This window comes from Lytechinus pictus, chromosome 8 (genome assembly GCF_037042905.1).
Source record: "Lytechinus pictus isolate F3 Inbred chromosome 8, Lp3.0, whole genome shotgun sequence".
Classification (NCBI taxonomy): Eukaryota; Metazoa; Echinodermata; class Echinoidea; order Temnopleuroida; family Toxopneustidae; genus Lytechinus; species Lytechinus pictus.
In genome coordinates this window covers 10,983,520-10,999,414 of record NC_087252.1, presented here as the reverse complement: position 1 = coordinate 10,999,414, position 15,895 = coordinate 10,983,520, and the positions used below count along the sequence as shown (strand labels likewise).

At 36.4% G+C, this 15,895-nt stretch overlaps 1 protein-coding gene across 2 annotated transcripts in view; it reads left to right on the top strand.

Annotated features, from left to right (window-relative positions):
• The first annotated feature begins 11,748 nt into the window (after nucleotides 1–11,748).
• Nucleotides 11,749–15,895, top strand: part of LOC129267226 (uncharacterized) — a 171,341-nt gene continuing 167,194 nt past the window's right edge. For both annotated transcript variants that reach the window (XM_064103566.1, XM_064103565.1), the window contains exons 1-2: nucleotides 11,749–12,476; nucleotides 13,561–13,666. In XM_064103566.1, the coding sequence (XP_063959636.1) occupies nucleotides 12,386–12,476; nucleotides 13,561–13,666 (197 nt within the window). In that variant the 5' untranslated portion in view covers nucleotides 11,749–12,385. The remainder of the gene's footprint in view (nucleotides 12,477–13,560; nucleotides 13,667–15,895) is intronic.

Below are 15,895 nucleotides of genomic sequence, written 5' to 3'. Positions count from 1 at the left end.
CTTGGAATGCTATGAATCCAGTGACCGGGTAATAATAAATGAATCGCTTTGAACAGTCGTAGATTGATAAAGCGCTATATAAATGCCAATTGTTATTATTATTTATAATGGCATCGACATGAACACGCTAATTGTGTAATTGTGATAATGACACATCCTCAGATTTTGGTGATTTACTTATATCATATCCAGATCAATTATACCAACGTTATTGGCCCAACAACGTTTGCAATCGAAACATTTCATTTATTTCATTTTCAACTAAATACAAATGAAGGAAATAAAGTCGCGTTAATCAATACCAAACAATACGATATATAACACATTGCAATCATCATAGTTGAAATAAATATCAAAATACGAATATACATTTTATAACCCCCAAATATGACATCAGTTAAATAACGTTGTGTTGTTGTTATTTTTGAAGAAAAAAGAGAGGCAGACTACAAAAGAAGTACTTGTATTTGTAGTCTACTCATATCAAAATATCCTCTCAACATCTATAATTATAATCGTTGTTGGTTGTTGGTTGGTTTTGCGCCAATCAAAATTATTTTATCATATCACTATAATGTTTTTTTTTATCATTTCAGTAGATAAGGCCTTATATTTTAGGGTAAATAATAAGGTCATTAATTTGATAGTAGAAAATTTCGCAGCGCAAGCAAGCTTTTTTACACTCAATAGGCACTGTAAAAGAGAGCGCCTCTTCGCTATGAGTCACTGGATTGGTTCGAAAACCAAGGTAACTCAGAAGTTTCTTATAAGCTTGGAGGCCCCCAATTAGGTGCGCATAAAAGTGTATTTATACAAAATAAAAATATACAAAATATCAACATCATATAATATTGGTAAACACAATATTGAGGTGGAAAGTGCAGTGCAATACATAACAATTATAATGGTGATAAGCACAGTTTTGTATCACTATTGCAGGAATTATTGGCCTCATGCTGGTGGGTCCTGGTGCCCTGCCTGTTGTCCCGTTCATCGTCAGTTTAAGGGGCAAGTCCGGTCAGCACATAACTCACAGCAGCTCTAGCAAAAAAAAGTGGACCAGCCCCCATACATAGGAAGGAACCCAGTCAGTGATACTAAACAATTTGACTAACAATAAGAATTATATTAAAATCAAATATATCTTCTATTTTTTGGCCATTATTATGACTTTGTGATATAATAATGCATACATATGCGTAGCATGTACATAGAGTTGATAATGTTTTACATATACATCATTGTACATTTTCTTTGTTATGGTAACAATTTTAGCATTCAAGTACTTCCAGTCACACTAACAGTCCTCGTTCCTCGAATATCTGGACGGTAACTGATGAACTAGAATAGTTCTTTAACCTGGTTGGCACTTGGCAAGCCACTCAGTCTAATCACAAGCCTCGAAGAAGACTCTCTCAATTGATATCATCTGATCATCTATCCATACTGACCTCAGTATCCGATTTACTGCAGGACATCATGTGACAGAAGTTATTTAAAGTATACCAGACAATTATAATTCAGATATTTTTTCTTATGACATTTCATATTGTTTTAAGTATGGATCATCGTACATTATTTTACCCTAATCTTTATCAACATGTTATCAACAACTTTGTGCCATCTTTGATTTTCCCTATAACCCCGCAACAAATAAGTTTCCAAGGCTGTGCCATAATCGTATCATGTCCATTAACTTTCAAACTTAACAGTTTCAAACCTTGGCTATACAGACTTGTGGGTTGTCCAACCAATCTTAATCATTGTTGGCAACATGGTGTATCATTATTGCTTGTCCAACAACTTTCCATTTAACCAAAATTCAACATTGTGTCACCGTCGCCTGCCCATTAATTGGACCAGTTTCCGATGCTGTTCTAATGCTAACAACCCCCCCCCCCCAAAAAAAAAAAAAAAAAAAAAAAAAAACGTCAAAAGAGTTGGGTTTCGAGTATTTCAATATTGACCGAATGTTCATAAGCTTGTTACTTGGTACAGCGGCTGTAGTCCTGCAGGTCTAATAAAAAAGTCAGGTATTGGGTCCGGTTCTTCATTTATTCGAACAATTTGCCAATTGCGCCCCAATCGTTAAGCCTATATAGACCCTAATCAATTTTTAAAGCAGAGTATTGATCGAAAGCTGTCACGAGCTGCTCGGCGATAGGCTGCATTGGTACGAGCAAACACGAAAGCATTGCTCCAGGAATTCACAAGTGATAAGAAATATAGAAGTACGCCTAGGGTTCTTTGAATTGTGTGGTTATTTGTTGTAATCTCACCGAACGTCTGTGCAATAGTTGGTACCCAAGAAATTACATTTACAACACTGATGATCAAGACAGTCTTGACCCCTTTGAGATTAGCCCTACGAGGTCCTACACCATTGACATTAATCCCACGAGGAAAGGCTTGGGCGGCAATGGCTCGAGCTTGCCGAGTAGCTATAACCATTGTTATTATACTCAGTGTTATACCAGTGAATATTGGTATGAGAGACATGGCATATAATGAGCCGGCGATTGCTATGTCCGAAGAGGTAAAGTTTCCACTCGATAAGGTCTTGTTGTTACAAGTGATGGGCACGGTAGACAGAATGTAGACAGGCGATCCAGGAACGAAGCCTAGGATTAGAAAGAATGAGGGGAAGCATATAGCTAAACCGAAACAAAATGAGGCAGAACGGATGTTCACGATCGACGGATAACGTAGTGGTTTGGCTATCGCGATATACCGGTCGACATTGAGACATGAAATTGTAATGGCGGATAATAGAAGCCCAAAATGAAATATCAGGATTAGGACTCGGTCTATCTGCCCTGAAAGAATGCAGCCATTTTCAACACTCTTTAGAATTTGAAACGTGCATCCTGAGAGCCCGCTTAGTAGGTCTAGCACTCCAATACACCGGTAAAGAAATCGTGGAACATCTTCAAAAATACTCCAATGTTTTTTAAGGATAACGAGGGAACAGATATTTGTCGATAAGACGAGAAGTCCGGTGAAAAGAAATACTAAGCATATAATAATATCTATGGCCATCATTGTTAGTGGTTGTTAATTGACAATTTTTTGAGTAAAAACACCTTGAGGTATTTGCAGGTCGGGCAAATCAGCGGGATCCACGAATATACAGTTTATATTGTATTTATTTATCACGATCGACCGAATGCTCTGAGATAACTCCTCTTCAAATAATCCATTCATCATGGGAAATATCAAAAGCAGGACTCCAACTGAAGACTTTATTACAGGAAGCACTTTTATATAGCGCATCATTTCAGGGGCACGTTGCCGAAAGATCATTTGCAATCAAATGCAACTCTACAGAGTCAAACCCAATTTTATTTTTCAACAAATCAAATCAATAAAAATCTAGACTTGTGATCAATTCTTCGAGCTCCATCGAAACAAAACTCATTCTGTAAGGGGCCTATCAACTAGTTTGACAGGTTTATTACGAACGCCATTTGATATGACAGGCTACCGCAGCAATGTCTATTTTTAAACCGAAAACAAGTTAAATGACATTGCTTTAAGTGCTCATAACATTAAAGAATAAATATTATGAATATAATGGGGATAATTGTGTCACAATTATCAATACATATATACACACACATGACGCACACATACACACCCTCACCCAGATGTATATATATATATTGTAACGAAATGAAAGTGTTTTTTTTTTTAATGTTCAGCATGGTTCCGTAACAGTGAAGAGCGTAGAATAAATTTTAATCCATTATATAGTTGCATAAGGGAAATTCGGTAACCGTTTGTAATCAATTATGCAGGTATTTTCTTTATGTATTTAAGCACTATTTGCTGAGAAATAACGATGTTTACAACTATATGATTATGTTAGATATGTATCTTTAATTATTGTGTACTGTTCGGGTATTATATAGAAGTGTCGATTACAATTACAGTTGCTGAAAATAGATTTATTTCACAACTTTAACTGTTTTTAAAATAAGCTATAAATTTACCGACTGACAAGCGGCCTCCGGAATGGTTGAGCATCAATGCTCAATTATGAGCCATGTAATATGCTTGACAGTAAGAGGTTTCTGAACGAAACGCTGTTTAAATTGTTGGGAACTTGTTGCGACAGTATGAGCATGATTTTTCAGTAAAATTATAAGAACTGAATGCCTCCCTTCCGGCTTGTATTTGTTTTGTGGTATGGAGCTACAGGTAACATGGTTGGAAAAGAAGAAGTACTAACTACAGGAGGAGTGAGAATACTGACTTTACTGAGATACTGAAAATACTGAATTTACCGCGGGATGCTGAAAATACTGAGATGAGTGAGGATACTGAAAGTACTGAAATTACTGAGATACTGAATACTGGAATGACTGAGATAAGGGAGATACAGAATGACGGAGATGTTCAAATCCATGAGATATAATCCAATTTACTGAGAAGGAGCAAAGAGTCAGAAGTGCAAAGACGGACTTTACACCAACTGGTTGTATATTGCAGCCGAAACGAACCAGCTCGTCAGGAGAGATAGTCGGTTCGGCTACAATATATATAAATATATATATATTGTGTAAAGAAATGAAAGGTTTATTTAATGTTCAGCATGGTTTCCTAACAGTGAAGAGCGTAGAATACATTTTAATCCATGTATATAGTTGCATAGGGAAATTCAGTAATCGTTGTAATCGATTATTTAGGTATTTTCTTTTAAATGTATTTAAGCATTATTTGCTGAGATTTTTTTTTATTATTATTGTTAATTGTTCTTCACTGTTCGGGTATAAATAGTAGTTATAATTACCATTGCTGTTGTTGTAAAGATTTATTTCATGACCTTAACTGTTTTTAAAAGAAGATTGAATTTAATGGCCTGACAAGCGGCCTCCTGAATCGTTGAGTATAATCGAGCCCCATGCTCGATTATGAGCCATTATAAGGTCAAGATCAGAACGAAACTCGATCTGTTCAATATTTAATGGAACCTGCTGCGACAGGATGAGCATGATTTCTTCAGTAAAGTTATGAGAACTGAATGCCTTGCTTCCTGCCTGTCGTTATTTTGTTGTATGGAGCTACAAGTAAATTTTCGGTAGACATCTACCTTCTTCAGGGAAGAATCTTCCCTGAAGAAGGTAGATGTCTACCGAAAATTTGGAGATTGAATAAAAGAACTTAATTGTTGGCACTTCAAAAACTGCATTACTCGTGAATTTGTTTCGCATTTCTGATGTCTTATATATATATATATATAGATAGATATACAAATTAAATTGAAATGTATCAAGTTCAAGGAAAGTGCTCGATGTTTCAACTGAAGCAGAGCGTTATAGGAATTTTCCTCATCTCTGGTCTACCAATGGTTTCGCGCCTCGGTCACAGGCGGCTCATCAGGACACTGAATATATATATATATATATATATATATATATATATATATATATATATATATATATATATATATATATATATATATATATATATACATGTTATATATATATATATATATATATATATATATATATATATATATATATATATATATATATATATATCCTTGTATTTATATTCTTTCCATCCACTATTTCAACGAGTACTGTACACGCGGTATTAAAATCAATCAGAGTTGTGTCTAAAAATCAGAATTTAAACGAAATAAAGTTATTCGCTACATATCGGTTGTTGGTGTGTGTATGGCCTATTCATTTGTTGTTCAATTAAAGAAATATGTTTTGGGGGAAAGGTTATCCCTTGAAATCTTGAAGAGTAGTAGGCCTACGTAATCTTTTAAATACAAACGAATGTTTTTTTTATTATGAACTACATTCACAATTTTCTAACTCAACATGTGAAAAGAGATTACCATTTATTATTATTATTGTTATCATTATTATTATTATTATTATCACTATTATTGTTATTATCAATATTATCATTATCTTTGTTGTTTTCTTTTATAAGTAAAGACTCCGATCCCGACAATAGGAAAAGTCCAACTGACTCGGATGACTAAACTTTGTTTTGTGTGATTATTATAGAATAGGTGACAATTTTGCCAATTATTTAAACTCATTTAAAATTTAACGGATGGATTTCATATTTAATTGTTTTTTGGTGAAGGAACACCTCTGCGGATATTTTTGTTTTGTTCGAAACTATTTCATTGTAAATTTGTCGAATTTAAGTGGATTTTTTTTGGTGGTACACACCCGCAAAATTCTGTCAGTAATAGGACGCTTTTGACTTTTGACCAATCATAATCTCATGTTTGTTGAATACGGCACACAATGCAAAAAGTGAATAAACAATATGGAACACAGTGTAACCAGGTACATAGCGAGGGTCGGTCGTCCCCAACAACCCCCCCCCCCTCCTCACTCACTCACACAGACACAAAGAGAGGATAATGAGTGGAAAGGAAAAGCGAAGGGGGAAACGAAAAGAAAGGCAGCTTTCACTGTGGCCATTGTATTCTTTCTGTCGCACGTAATAAAAAAAAATGACAAAAATAAGAGCTTCTATCAATAGTTAACATGTTAAACACACTTCGTCATCTTAAGAAATGTGATTTTGACAGCATTTCCAAAATGAAACTTTCTCTTTAATAGACATTGGATTATGAGGAAATTAATACAATGTGAGTCCATGCGAAACGAAATGCCTGATTTAGGGGGTGCGAATTACGAAAATAAAGATAACAGATAAGGAAAAGGAAAATTTATAAAGAAAACGAGAAAGGTATGAAAGAGATTATTGCCAAATTAACTTTAAGATATCCACCATCTTAAAAATATTTATTTTGGGTCTTCCATTGTTAAAGGGTAGTTCTTCATGACGGTAACATAGGCGGATCCAGCTTTTGGCGAAAGGGGGGGGGGGCGCACTGCCGAGCGGCACACATATTTTTGCACTTCACCGGCGCCATAAAAGAAAATGTTGAAAAAGGGGCAAAGTCTGACCCTGTCAAATGCTCTTTTCAAAATGTAGGATTTCCAGTCATGCCATTTTGCATGACCACGCACAGATAATATTTCCGGGGGGGGGGGCAAGACTCGAAAATTTGGTGCACATCTCACATTTGCACAGTTTTCATGAAATGTTAAAGAAAAAAAAGTGTTTTTCACAACAGCAGATCGCGAATGTGCCCCCCCCCTTCCCCCTTGCTGCGTACGACCATTCCCTGAAGTCCACCTAAACATAACTCATTATAACAGAAATATACATCAATTTAAACATATAATCTTTCTAAAACATATATAGAGAGAGATTGAAAAACTTATTAAAGAAAGAAACAAGCAAAAAGTAACACAAATTATGCATGTTATGTGCGATTTCAAAATCTCGTGTATTAACCCTTTTATTGCGATGAGGCCAATACTTTTGTATATTAATAGAGAAACAAGTTTTTTTTACTATATGTATATATATATATATATATATATATATATATATATACACAGGGGCGTCAATCCTTTTTTTAAGATTTGGGGGGCAACATCATGAATCAACTTTCCAAAGGCGCTCGATATCACACAAAACAAACAAACTCACACAAACACACACACACATATGCATATATATATATATTTATATGACTCATGAGATAGAAACACATATCTCACCAACAAATTAATGTGAGCGCGAAGCGCGAGCTGAAATTTTTTAGTATACTGACCTGAAAACAGGAAAAGGGTGCCTGTTTAGGACTGTTTGTAGTAACTCATGAGGAGGATACATAATTATCTCACTACACAGACAATGCGAGTTCCGAGGGCGAGCTGAAAATTTTGATATTTCGATCTGAAAAAAAATGACAATTTAATGGACGTTTGTAATAAAGAACAAGATTATATCCAGCAAAAGATTATTGCAAATCGAAGCGGGAGTTCTTTTGACGTTTAGTCCTGAAAAGGGACATTCTATTCACCTATTTAATCATGAAAAGTATGGGGTTTTGCTACAGAAATGATGCGAGCGCGAAGCGCGAGCTGAAAATTTTTATATTCCAATCTGAGAAGCGGATAATTTAAGCACGATTTTAAATAAAGAACGAGTTGTCTAGCTCAATCTCAATATACGACTGGTTGCGTAATTATACACTCCCGGTACTAGAAACGGGTTTTAGCAAAGTTTTGGGCTAAAATATCGAATCATCTTCATAAAACACTATAGTAGCTGTCTTAAACTAAAGGCCATAGAGGTGGCACAATGTAGAATGTGTAAAGAAGAAAAGTGACTGACCTTCTTTTTATTAAAGCATTGGAAAATAAGACCAAAATCAAAGGTTTTGCTTTACGCTTGTGTATGATTCTGGGATTTTTAAAATAAATTAAAGATTTCATGACATCTGTCATTCTGTGGGCAACTGCCCCCCCCCCCCCCAGTCCACTCTGTAAGGGCATGCGATAAGCTTTGTTATGACCATTCAACAATAAGATGTATAACCAGGTGCCGCGGATCATTCTTGACCGGCGCCGATCTAGATTTGGTTGGCAATAGGCCCTTCTTCATTATTCTACCGGCGCCTATTTATTGGAACTAGGGGACGCTGATTATTCTTGACCGGCGCCGATTTAGAACAAGTAGTGCTGATTATTTTTACCGACGTCACGTAAGCTTCAGGCAGCGGCAATTCATAATTGACTGGCGCCGATTTAGAACCAGGAGGCGCCGATTATTCTTGACTGGCGCCGATTTTTAACCAGGTGGTGCTGATTATTCTTGCCCGGCGCCGATTTAGATTTAGGTGGAGCTGATTATTCTTGATCGGCGCCAGTTAAGACTCTGGCAGCGCCGATTTATAACCAGATGACGCTGATTATTCTTGTCCGGCCCCGATTTAGATTTAGGTGGCGCTGATTATCCTTGATCGGCGCCGGTTAAGACTCTGGCAGTGCCGATTTTTCTCGACTGGCGCCGATTTATAGTGGAGCGTTGTGGCCCAGTGGATTAGTCTTCGGACTTTGAAACAGAGGGTCGTGGGTTCGAATCCCAGCCATGGCGTAATTTCCTTCAGCAAGAAATTTATCCACACTGTGCTGCACTCAACCCAGGTGAGATGAATGGGTACCCGGTAGGAAGAAATTCCTTCAATGCTTTGAGCGCCTAGGTAGCCCAGCTAAAGCCGGGGTAATAATAATAGCAGGGCCCGCTGGGAGAACAGTTTTCGGAACTGAAGCGGCTTCCCTGGGTAAATATACCTGTATTATTATTATTATTATTATTATTTATAACCAAATGGCGCTGATTATTCTTGTCCGGCGCCGATTTAGATTAAGGTGGCGCTGATTATTCTTGATTGGCGCCAGTTATTTGCAGGCAGCACACTGCTGATTATTTTTAACCGGCGAAGTTGTTGGGAAAAGGGTAGTTAGAAGAAAAGATAAGGAAGATGATATGATTGTGCTATTCTGGGGGATAGTCTTTCCTTACTGTTGCTAATATTATATCAGTGTATAATTTTTTTAAGCGGCGCCTTTTCTTTCCTTTATTTTTATTTTTTCAAGCAGCGCCTTTTCTTTCTTTTCTTTTACTTTTCTTTTCTTTTCTTTTTTTTATTAGGGGGGGGGGGGGGCGCGCTCTTGCGCCACCCCCCTGGATCCGCCACTGGGTAAGTCGGTTTTGATTAGAGTAGAAAAACATATAAACGAAAATTTAGTAGAAAACTCCGTCAAGGTTGTTGTGGATTGTTTATAAGTTTTAATTTTGTGAAGTCCTCTGCGAGGAACTCCCTCTTAATGTTTAGCCATATAAATTCCATTTTATGCAATTCTTCTCAGAAAATTAAATTGACTTTACAGGTGATTTCAATATGTCACACACATTCTTTCATACTCGCCTCTTATAGAAATCATGTTCATTTATCATAAACCATTACAAAGGGAGTTTTAAGGGATCTTTCATTTGCGCATATGTTTTTCTTAAAACGAAATTATTCTTAGGCGGAACTTCTTCTTCAGTGGAACAGCCCCTTTTAAAAGTAATACATTATTTTATCTCTACCATCCCACAATAGTATTAGACTAAAAATTGTTTCCAGTCACCTACAATCCTGATAGAATGATTCTCAATAAATATCAGTCGGGAGGCGGTGAGTGCGCATTAATTGGCCCCCTAAATCGTTTTTTTTTTTTTTTTTTTTTTTTTTTTTTTTTTTTTTGGGGGGGGGCAAACATTGACTGACGGGTAAATGGTCTTCATGAATGTTTGTGATAATTATTTAGCTATTATATGTTTTTTGTCCTTGTCAAAAATATTTTCTTTTCTTCGTTGCTTGGTTTTTGACAGAACAGAGTAATTTCCGTTCACCCATTGCATAAAAACACAAACTTACAAAAGGGGGTTGGGGGCTTGCCCCCCCCCAAAAAAAAAAAACACGACCAATAAAAAAAAAGGAACGAGAGAAGGGTAAACATGTATCATTTCTGAATATTATGTCTAAATCTATCACAGAATTTGATTTTTGTAATAAAAATGTAAAAATTTGTGTTTGTAAATTTTGGCATACGCTATATTTAGCCCCCCCTAAAAAAAACAAGGTTTGGCTCACTACGTTACTGCATAAAAGTGACTATAATGGTAACTTTGCATTTTCAATGATAACTACCATGGTAACGCTGATCAACAGCCAATCAAATATCAAGGATTTCAGAAAAAGTTACCGTTGCATAGAACATAGCAACTAACTCCCGCAGGATGGTAACTTTTATGTAAGGGGGTCTGCTCGATCCGATGTTATTTTGTAAAGAGCGCCATCATTAATACTCGGGACCACTCTGCTATTGAGCTGGATTCTGGCGATCATAATAATATTACTGAACATGTTGAAAGCTAATTGTTCTCACCCACCGATATTTTAATTAGGCGTATTAGTGATACATTTGACTAGAAACAGGGGGAGTCATGGGGACTACTTCCAATTCATTACTTAATTATTCTCTTATACGTACATCTTGAGATTTGTATTATTATCTTTTTTTTTTAATCTTGATGTTGCAATGTGACCGAAAACTATAAAAAACATCTTTATTCATTGGTAATATAAATATCATTCCAAGAGAATATACTTTTTATATTTAATAAGAACAGTACAAGATGTGGACAAGATGGTAAGGACACAATAAAAATACTGTTTGAAATCTTATGCAGGGCTGTTAGGTATATTATCACAGTTTAAGCAACCATGCTTAAAATTTAACTGTGTTGCTTAAGATTTGAAACTCTTGAATAAGCTGTTTAATAATTACTGTCTAATCCATACATGGTTCATAATAAACAGTATCAGTGGCGTGAGTCAAAGATTTTCAGGGGATCAAAATTAATATAGGGCGTATGGTATCAGGCAAGTTATAAAAAGTTGTGAGAAAGCAAAAATGTCGACATTTTTTTTTTTTTTTTTTTTTTGGGGGGGGGGGGGAGTAAGTGCCCCTCAAAGCCCCCTTCTACAGTACACCACAGAACAGTGTTGTATAAATAAAGTGTTTTTACTGTGGATTGAATAAGCAGGTGGATTCAGAGATTGGACAATAATAATCCATTACAATTTTCTATCCCGGATTTTTATTTATCATTCCAAAGGACAGGGAATGATGTAAACCGGAAAAAGCACCCATCTCATTGATTTCTGAATAATAATTGGTTACTCAACCGTTTGCCAGTGCACGTCAGAATGGACCGAAGTAATAACGTACCCTCGGATCTCGTGCATTGTAGTCGTAGCAACTGAACGCTATGACGTCATTCTTCCGCTATCAATCACTTATCTAAAAAGTTTCCTAGACTTACAATACAGCCAACTTTAATATTTATTCGGAATAAATTCATGCAACTTAGATTTGATAACTCAATTTAACATTGAAATGTTTTTTAATTACATTAAATTATGTAATTAATTAGAAAATTATTGTAGTCTATGTTTATAATAAATTGTAGATTATCTTAACTTGCTTTTTCAATTCGCTCTATTAAACGAACGTAATGAGGCCAGCGATTATATGTCGTGCAAGTCTGGGATCGAGTCGGGGGCTAACTTCGACTGCTCCATCGCCGCGCGCCTGGTCTGTCGGCCTAGAGCATAGCAATTACGGTACGTGCTTAAGCCAAAGAAATATATAATTCACGCACGGCAGCTACGAAATTAAAATGATCTTGAAACTTCTGTGATTTTACGAGTGAAATAAGGAAAACTGTATTTGCAAGAAACACGGAATATATATCCGAGAAATAATCGATTGGACTTATATATTTTGGAATAACATCTTGGTCGATTTCGCGTGCGGATCGGTGAAGTTTTTAAGTGAAAATTCGGGATGACAATGATGACAAACGCGAAGTTTTGATGTAGGCCTAGGATCAGCAACTCTGTGATCGTTGACAACCTGCCGAAAATCGGCTTGAAATGGCTCTGTTTGAGCCTGGAGGGTTTATGAAGTGGATGCAGTCGCATTGGTATTTGCTCGTGGTTATTATTTCCTGCCTCTCAATATCAGGTGAGAATTTGAGAAGGAAACGTTTCTTGATTATTATAATATATGGAGTGAGATGAGACTTGAATGCGAGAGAGCGCTCCGGCCGTAGCTTAGACTTAGTTAGACAGCTGGCAGCCGTCTGTTTCGAGGAGTTTTTTAACATTTTTTATTTTTTTAATTTCTCCTCATACACAGACGGCTCGCTATCGTGCAGCCACCATTAGGGGACTTACAATGCAAAATCCCCCCGTCGGGGCTCTTCAATTTTTGTCTTTAATGAATCAAACATTTGAAAATTAACGCGACCAAAATGCAAATTAATATTCCCTCTTGGCATTAATTGCCAAAAAACAGGGAAAATCAAGTTAAAAGGAACTAAAACAGTGACTTACCTCGGCTGTCGCGCAACTTCACTGCCCTGTTTTATCCAAACTTAATACACATAAACATATGGCCATTGGGTCCCCTGTACAGATCGCGCTAGATCTTCGGTCTCTGTATTTGGTGAGTGAAGCCAACGGAGTTCAGCTGAACAACCAACATAACAGAGACCGAAGCTTTTGGTCTAAGACTTAGTAAGGCTGAGCTGAGACGGCCGCCTGGCCCTGGGACTGGGCCCCTGGGCTGCGAGCTTCGATCGCGCCACGGCACAGCCACAGCCATCCTGGCAGACCGTATTTTCATGCTTTTCATCTAAATGGAAAATGCTTTGAATGTGGCAATTTTCCGGGATTAAATCACCAGTGCACCATGACCGGATGTAATTGTAATCATTGCCATTATTTTTTTTATCTTCATCTTTATACCAGCATTCAAAACATGCATCATTTGTGATTTGATGCAACAAAAAATTGCAGGACAGCAAGTTAAACTTAAAAAGCTTAAGACCTAGACTATAAATAAAATTAACGTTAAACTTTGAACAAACTTCTACATTGTAACTTAAGAAGAAGAATTGCTAACTAATCTCACACAGTCCCAGTTGGTGTGAAGATGAATTGGCAGAATTCTATAATTTATTTAGGACCCATGATATTATAATTGATCATGTAAAAAAAAGTTGACTTGATGAGCAATCGATAATTTTTTTTTTTTTCTTTCACAGGGGCAAATGCAGAATGCAACTGCACATCTGACTGCATCGTGAACTGTTCAAGTGGTCAATATTCCAACTCATCAGGGGATTGTTTAGAGTGTCCGCCTGGATTTTAGTAAGTGGAAATCCTACTATTACTAATAGACTAGGAAGCCGGTAGAAATTAAGTGAGAAATGTCAAAACCACTATTGATACCCATCTGCGCTCTTTCTTTATCAATTTTTTTTTTATAGAGAGAGAGCCCTTTATGATTATCTTTTTAAAATTTATAAAACGAAAGGTTTCCCATATTTGATCCTTTTGTAATAATTCACTTGAGATGTCTTCTTCTTCTCCTTCTGATAAAGTACAGTCCACCGACTGGTGTATTGTCATGCTATATTTGGTAGGTCTGGTAAATATGGAGTATGTACAGTGCCATTCAATAAAATATTCTAAAAAGTTACTAAGTGCAGCTAAAAAACCATGCTCCTCTCTTAGCGAAGCAGGATGCTCTGTACCTCCTGTTTGAAGAGGCTAACAGAGGTGACATTGGGTAGTTCATCTGGCAAGGAATTCCATAACCTGATAGAGTCTGGAAAGAAGGACTTTTGATAGATGAGAGTCCTTGCAAAAGGTATTTGGAATCGCTTGAAGTGTCCACGGCTTGGTGTCATCGCCGGAATCAGGAACGTCTGTCAAATGTCTATATGCTGGTTGACGATACGATGCATCATCATCATTTTGTATTGTGCCCTAAGCTCCAAGAGTTTTGGCCACTCTAGTTGACTGAGCATCGATGTGACGCTGCTTGTGCGTTTGAAGACACCAACAACAAACCTGGCAAAACTGTTCTTGCATTTGTTTATTTTATGTCCTTGAATACAAGCTTTGAGGTGAAGAACGGTTGATTTAATCAATCTGAAGAAAAATTAAAATATTTTCTTCTCAGATTTGCTTGCTTGCTGGCAAGGAATTCCATTCATGCTTTCTTAGCAATCAGGTAAAAAATCCCCACCGATCACCAATCACCAAATTTAAAAAAATGTGTAGTGTTCAGGGAGACTATCTCATCTCATACAGTTTTCTATGTTTAAAAAATCTGTGCAAAATTTCAAAATAAGATCCTAACTTTAATTTGCTTGCTTTCAACCTTGTACAGTAACAAAGAAATTGAAAAGCAATTTATCACTATTAAAAGAATTTAAGCTCTATACTTATATAAAAGTGTATATATGCTCATTTGAATTATGGACGTTTGACTTTTTAACATTCTCTGTACAGACATGTATACTCTTTGTATAAAACAAAAACAGGGATCTGTATCATGAAACTTGTTTATAAAATAGGAACAAATTATTAAAAAGAACAGTTAAAAGCTACTGAAATAATTAAATCTGATACATTGTAGGCTTTATTGAATTAGTTATAACAAACTGTTAAGTATAAAAGTTACTATAAAAGTAACACCTCACAGGACCCTGATACATGTAGAAATACTGTAATATATGTACATGTTCTGAAACAAAAAAGGAATCCTGACATGTTTTTTAAAGGGACTATTGCTTGTGGAAGATAACCCTCCCAAGAATAATGTACTTATGTAGGCCTACCTTCGTTGATATTCTGTGACATTATCTTACGGGCAAGGCCACTTTTCTGTAAGTAATACATTATTACAAAGCCGTGGGGAAAAATTAAAAGGACACAAAAATATCAAAGGTCAATGGTATTGAGAGCACCACTGAAGCCAATAGTGGCCTCGGAGAGCCCCATTGTGTGTCTGATTACATGTACTGTTTGAGATTTATGTCTTTTTCATTGTGCTTTTACTCTAGATAGATAGTGTAGGCCTACATAATGTACAGTAAAAATGATACAGGCTCTTGTAATACACATTGTAGATTGACTAGATGTACTTGAATAGAAGGCTTCAGAAAGGATGATCAATTTAATCCTGAATTATTGATTAGATTAGAGTACAATGTACCCTTCTCTCTGTCTGTCTTCACAAAAGAGTACATTGTGATTGAACTTGCTGCCTGTAAATTGGGCTTATTACATGTAAGGTAAGGTTTGTCTGCTGTGTCAGACTCTTTATTGTGTACATTTGTAGATGATCACCTGTCTGTAAAGGCTCATCTGCGAAAAATATTACAAGGTTGTACAGGACATGTAGGTTAAAGCTATTACTGAGTGAAGGTTCTCCTGTCCGTATGCAAGGTGACAGGTCCACGTGTCTTTAAAGGTACATTCACCTATCTGTTACATGGAGGTCCACCTGTCAATTAAGGTTCACTCTATCAAGGTGCACCTGTATTCAAGTTCCACCTGTCTGGTCAGATTCACCTGTCAACATAAAGG